Source organism: Nanorana parkeri, unplaced genomic scaffold (assembly GCF_000935625.1).
Source record: "Nanorana parkeri isolate BGI_ZX_2015 unplaced genomic scaffold, ASM93562v1 scaffold1942, whole genome shotgun sequence".
NCBI lineage: Eukaryota > Metazoa > Chordata > Amphibia > Anura > Dicroglossidae > Nanorana > Nanorana parkeri.
This window is the reverse complement of record NW_017308210.1, coordinates 23,387-30,419: the sequence shown is the minus strand read 5'-3', so window position 1 is coordinate 30,419 and position 7,033 is coordinate 23,387. Positions and strand designations below refer to the sequence as shown.

Here is a 7,033-nt window from a genome sequence, read left to right as displayed (position 1 = left end):
AGTTGATGTCTGCAGTATGCACACGTAGATCAGGTATATGAAATGATCCCGTGTGTCCCCGAGGTTCGCGGGGCGTCTCTGATCACTTCCTGTGCTGGGGTGACACTGTGCTCTCTGCTAGCTGTGGCTGGGTAGACAGGCTTCCTGAGAATCTACATTACAACCCAAACAGTCACCTCTGTAACCACTTCTTAGTGTGGGCGTTACTGGTGGCTGCAGGCTCCTGTGTCATGGCACTTTCTTAAAGAAGAACTCCGACAAAATAAAGAAACACCCTTGTGGTGTAGCTACCCCAGCACTGCAAGGGTTAAGTGGTGGTTTTGTCCATGGGACACTATTGTATCAGATTTACTTACCTGATCCTCGGGACCACCGGTCCCTGCAGCCTCTTTCCCCCCAGGCTCTGGAGGTCTAGCTGACGTCATCACAGCTTATTGGTTTGCATTAAGTGTGAGGATGCTGAAAGACATTACATGGGAGGGGTATTTTAGAGAGGGGAGTGCTGACTATACATGGGGTCCGAGGATCAGGTGAGTAAATCTGCTTTATTTGAGCCCCTTAAACAAGACAAGCGCTTAACCCTTTGCAGTGCGAGGGTAGCCCCTCTCTAAGGGGAAGTTCTTTAGATGCCCAGAATTCTTCTATACAGCCCATCTCCGAGGTAATGTTAACATTCCGCACTGATGGTTAGATTAAAAAAAAAATCCCTTTTTACTTAAAGTGACATTAAAGTCAAACTTTTTCCCCCCTTCCCAATCCTGCTGTAGGGACTTACCTTAAATCATGCCTCTTAATACAATCATCATCTTCTTTTCTGTCCTTTTCAGCTGTCCCTCCAGCGCTGGTGCCAGTCTCTGATCCAGCGCTTACTCCTCTGTCCTCCTCTTCTCTCACGTCCCACAGAGTCTGTGCGGGTGCACGCTGCTCCATATACTTACCTTGTGTCTCTCCTCGTCTCCCGGCCGAACATCTGAAGTGCGCATAGGGCCGCCCGAGACTCTTCAGATGTTCGGACGGGAGCGCGCGGCGAAGACATAGGTAAGTTTAAACCCTTTTTTAAAGTTAAAAAAAAAAATGTTTTTGCCTATAGTTACTGCATGCTAGGAGTAGATATATGCAAAAACACGCAAGGGTTTAATAACCCTTTAAAGCTGCAGTCACATGACGCTCCATGCCGGAGTCTTCTCTCCTCTTCTGTTTACATGCTGCCTGATGTTCACACTCCCTATTCGCTGTCCAGCAGCGGGGTCCTCCCAAGATTATTATTATCATACAGGATTTATATAGCGCCAACAGTTTGTGCAGCGGGATACAATATAAGGTGCAGAATAGGAGTGATGTCAACATGAGGGGACCAGCCGGCTAGGGACTATCTGCAGCGTTAGGTTAGCAAACCCTTGCACCCAGAATTGGCCCCAGCAAGGGACCGGATGGCAGACTTAGGCGAATATAACTTGCGTCACTAGTTATGAACACCTAAAAACCTTGTAGGATGGGTTAGAGAAGGATAGGAGGGAAGAGGGACATATCTTACCCAGAGGGGGGCTTTAAAGTGACACTAAACTCAGGAGTTAAATCTTATAAATGCATTCAAGTACCTTAACTATTAACAAAACTATTTCTTATTTGTGTATCATTCGGCTGAAGGTCCTCAAATCATCTCTGAATTAGTGCTGACACTGTCCTTCCTTCTGGAGGGTGACTACTTTTCTTCCCCATGGTCCCTGTGTGTGTTGTAATGTAGTCACCGCTCCAAGCTCGCTCATGTGATGGACTACAATCTCACATTTAGTTTACTCATTTGTATTGAGAATGTAGTCCATCACAGGAGTGAGTTTGGAGCGGTGGCTACTTTACAACACTCACTTTAATGCTTTGTGTGCCTGAACAGAACCAGCGAGTGTACCGCTTAGTGTAAGGTTGATAAGTGATCACAGTGTTTGCTGGGTGGCACTGTAGACCATGTCACCATGTATATTTATTTATTAAAGGTATTCCTATAGCACCAACAATTTACACCACGCTTTACATACTGCACATTTACATCAGTCTTTGCCCTCAGAGCTTACAATCTAAGGTCCCTAGCTCACATAAACACATGTAAGGGCCAATTTAGTCAGAAGCCAATTAGCCTCCCAGTATGTCTTTTGCATGCAGGTGGAATCCAGGTTTTTTTTTTTTTTGAAGAAACGCAAGCAAAGCACAGGGAGGGCAAGCAAACTCCATGCAGATAGTGTCCTGACCTGGATTTGTACAGTGCTGCAAGGCAGAAGTGCTAACCACTAAGCCACTGTGCTGCCCAATTCCATAGCTTCACCTCTTAGCCTTACAACTGTAGATATGTGGATAGATAGATGGATGATGTGTGCATACGGAAGCAGGCCATTAACATTTGGTCTGTTGTATTTATTTTGTCAGGCTCTAGGTTTTCATCTGTATGCAGTAAGCCTTGTGCGCTATGATGCCCTTACGGAATAATGCAGCTGCCCTTCCCAACAGCAAAGTGAAGTACTCCAAGCTGTCCGATACTGATGAAGGTTACATTGACCTGCAGGTGAGGGTAACTGGCTATCATAGAATGAAACGGATGTTATATCTTTGTTTGTAGACCTCTTTTATGTGGTGATTCTGATTAAGGGCGGGGTTCACACTTATGCATGCGTGACAATGAACGTTTTTCTTAATGCATGTTGCATTTGCAAAACCCATTTGTTTCCATAACACTCTTTAAAACACTAATAAATGTACCTGACTAATTGCACAACACATTTATACTCACATCTGTGTGTTGTGGTGTATTGAAGAATCTGGTGCTTTGTTTACTGCATTAACCCCTTCATGACCGAGGCCTTTTTTTCATTTTTTGTACCCATGTTATATTCCACATTTTAGGCCTGAAAATTACTTAAAACCCCCCAACATTATATATTTTCTGAATGCCAAGACCCTATAGAATAAAATGGTGGTAGTTGCAAATTTTTATGTTGCGCAATATTAGCGCAACTCCTTATTAAACCCCAATATTTAGTGAAAAATTTAATTAAATGCCCCAAAACACAACAAAATACCCACTTTTTTAATGAAATATAAAAGATGAGGTTACAACGAGTAAAACGATACCCAACATGCCCAAATTGCGTGCATCCGTAAAACCCCAGTACCCCAAAAAGTCCATAGAAGACGCTTTAAAAGCCCCCACAGGTCATCAATTTAGTTAGGGACTGATGTGAATGTGCACTGTGTAAAGTGCTGCATACATTTTTGGCATAAATACCTGTAGTAAATAATACTAATACATTGGTATAAATATAAAGCATGCATGGGTGTAAATCCAGCATATACAGGTGAAACTCGAATAATTAGAATATTGTGCAAAGTTCATTTATTTCACTAATGCAACTTAAAAGGTGAAACTAATATATGAGATAGAATCATTACATGCAAAGCAAGATAATTCAAGCCGTGATTTGTCATAATTGTGATGATTATGGCTTACAGCTCATGAAAACCCCAAGAACCCCAAATCCACAACCTCAAAAAAGTAGATTATCACATGCAATCAATAAAACAAGGATTGTATATAGAACAGTATCGGACCACTGAAAAGTACAAGCATGCATATGTACTCAGTACTTGGTTTGGGCCCCTTTTGCAGCACTTACTGCAATTACTTTTGCACGATATTCTAATTATTCGAGTTTCACCTGTATGTATTATTTAGGCCCTCTGCACTCCAGGCCAAATGGAATGTAACTTGATAAAAGTTAATTGCTATGTTCTATACAGCATGATCAGGTTTTGGTACAGAGGTAAGCATCTGCAGACTTATCTCAAGCTGAATTTGTGAGTATCAGTCCCCTGCATTTCCTTTACTACTACTAGTGGTCGCTATGGCCCTTTATTCCCTGGCCACCGGTCACATACAGTCCAGTTTGTAGTTGCTAGTAATATTGAGTGGCAGCGTAACTACGTCACCACTTTGTGCAGTTGGCGGGGCCGAACATCTCAGACTCCTATGCGTGGAAGCATTGACAGTAGTGTGGGCGTATACTCAAGGCATTTAGTAGCAATGTTTACTTTACAAAATACAGGACCCCCCCCCAATCTCACCCACATTCCGCTCATTACAACTAAAATTCCCAGTGCATGATCGAAACTGTAGTTTCTACTAGAAGCTCTGCACAAAGAGCAGATGTGACCTGTCACCTCCATGATACCTTCTCTGGGTGCCTGGTTGTTGCCGACTTTATTCAGTGGGAGCAATGATGTCACAGTGATTATGAAGGGCGATTTCTTATAAATAGAAACCTTTTAATAGAAAACATTAGAAGCTTTTACGTGTGAATTTATAATGACCCTTAACCCCTTCATGACTGAGGCCCTTTTTTCATTTTTTGCACCCATGTTATATTCAACAGTTTAGGCCTGAAAATGACTTAAAACCCCCCAACATTATATATTTTCTGAATGCCAAGACCCTATAGAATAAAATGGTGGTAGTTGCAAATTTTTATGTTGCGCAATATTAGCGCAACTCCTTATTAAACCCCAACATTTAGTGAAAAATGTAATTTAATGCCCCAAAACACAACAAAATACCAATTTTTTAAATGACATATAAAAGATGAGGTTACAACGAGTAAAACGATACCCAACATGCATAGGTTACAAATTGCGTGCGTCCGTGAAACGGCGAAAAACTGCAGTACCCCAAAAAGTCAATAGAAGACGCTTTAAAAGCCCCCACAGGTCATCAATTTAGAGATACCCCAAAATACTGGCCCTAGAATTATTGCTCTCACTCCGGCGTGCGCGGCGATACCCAACATGTGTAGCGCGTTCGTCGTTTTCATACGTAGGCGCACCCGACGCATGTTTACGTGGCGACGCGCGTGCTCGCGGGGGTGGGGGACTTTAAATTTTTTTTTAGTATTATTAGATTGATTTTATTTAATTTTAATATTGATTTTATGCTATTTGAAATGCTGATGAAATCACTTACAATGGATGCTGCTTCTTCAATGTCTTAGTTTCTTGCAGAAGCAGCCGGTCCCCTGAGTACTGGCCCTGATATCCAGGTGTGTGTGTGTGTGTGTGTGTGTGTGTGTGTGTGTGTGTACGCTGTGTGTGTGTGTATGTACGCTGTGTGTGTCACAGCAAAGCAAGCTCCTCCCTACCCCTCTCTTCTCCCTGCTGGTAGATGTACAGCTGCTGGAGATGCCGAGCTTAGAGGGTTGGAGCCAATTTGCAAGGCAATGTATGTTTGTTTGATCTGGATTCATTATTGCAAAAAAAGTTTGAGCGTTTTAATAGTTTTCTAAGGCAGTTTATTCATGCTGCACTATTCATTCATAATGCTATACTGTACATTGCCTTAGTATGTTGTGGTGCCATTGAATGCCAAGTGAATGGCACCACAATGCACTAATGTGTTTTGCAGCAATCTGAATGTGTCAGCACGCCACACTGGTATCAACAGTTACAGTATATGCATACATATACAGTCATGAAAAAAAAATATTGGGACCCCTGCATTTCTCTCGGATTGGAAGGTTTTTTTCCCCAAATGCTGTTTTGAGATCTCCACACAGGAACTATATGGGATTCAGATCTGGACTCATTGCTGGCCAGTCCAGTACTCTCCAGCGCTTTGTCTGAAACCATTTCTGGGTGCTTCATGACGTGTGCTTTGGGTCATTGTCCTGCTGTAAGACCCATGACCTCTGACGGAGACCCAACTTTCTGACACTGGGCCCTACATTGCACCCCAGAATTCTCTGGTAGTCTTCAGATTTCCTAATGCCATGCACACAGTCAAGACATCCAGTGCCTGAAGCAGCAAAGCAACCCCAAAACATCAGTGACCCCCCCACCATGTGTGACTGTAGGGACTGTATTTTTTTCTTTGAAGTCCTCATTATTTTTTCTGAAAACAATAGAACGATGGGCTGCACCAAAAAGCTGTCATTTTGTTTTGTCTGTCCACAGCACTTTCTCCCAAAATGATTTTGGCTTCCTCAGGTACGGTTTGGCAAACTCCAATCTGGCTTTTTTTATGTTTCTGTGTCAGCAGTGGGGTCCTTCTGGGTCTCACACCACAGCGTCCCTTTTCATTTAGATGGTGACATATAATGCGAGCTGACAGAGTTGTACCCTGTGCCTGAAGAACAGCTTGAATTTGTCTAAAAGTTGATCGAGGGTCTTTATCCACCATTCCAACAATCCTTTGTTGCAATCTTTGATCAATTGTTCTCTTTGGTCCACGCCCAGGGAGATTAATTACAGTGCCATGGGCTGTAATCTTCTTGTCAATGTTGGGCACAGTGGACACAGGAACATTAAGATCTCTGGAGATGGACTTGTAACCTTTAGATTGACCATGCTTTTCCACAATTTCTGTTCTCCAGTCCTCAGACAATTCTTTGCTGCTCTTTCTCTTCTCCATGCTCCGTGTGGCACACAGAGACACACAACAGAAAGGTTGAGTCCATTTTTCACCATTTTAACTGGTTGCCGGTGTGATTTCTATATTGTCAGCACCTGTAAATTAATACGGGTGAGTTTAATTACAAATCCCCCCCCCCCCCCACCATGTGTGACTGTAGGGACTGTTTTTTTTCTTTAAAGGCCTCATTTCTTTTTCTGAAAACAGTAGAATGATTAACTTTACCAAAAAGCTGTCATTTTGTTTTGTCAAAAAAGCTGTTCATTTTGTGTCATACCAATACAAACAAAAGAAACAAACATGAGAATGCCGAAAACATTTGTATGTCAACAATTTTCTGCGCGAAGTGGTGCATTATCTGGCAGAAATGCAGGGGTGCCAATATTTTTGGCCATGACTGTATGACAGGAAAAAATATTTGACCTATTACATGTGTGAAATGGTAGATATAAATCTTTATATTCTTTAAAGGAGAACTATGGGGTCAGTGTTTTTCCCCATAGTTCTCCTTAGGGTAACGGGAGGACACAAACTAGCGTCCTCCCGTTACCCCAAGCTCAGTATACCGCGAGCTACAGCTCGCGGTAT

At 42.6% G+C, this 7,033-nt stretch overlaps 1 protein-coding gene across 1 annotated transcript in view; it reads left to right on the top strand.

Annotated features, from left to right (window-relative positions):
- Window positions 1-7,033, top strand: part of TMEM230 (transmembrane protein 230) — an 11,875-nt gene continuing 4,842 nt past the window's right edge. The window contains exons 1-2 of the mRNA XM_018572127.1: window positions 1-33; window positions 2,419-2,554. Coding sequence (XP_018427629.1) covers window positions 2,459-2,554 — 96 coding nt within the window. The 5' untranslated portion in view covers window positions 1-33; window positions 2,419-2,458. The remainder of the gene's footprint in view (window positions 34-2,418; window positions 2,555-7,033) is intronic.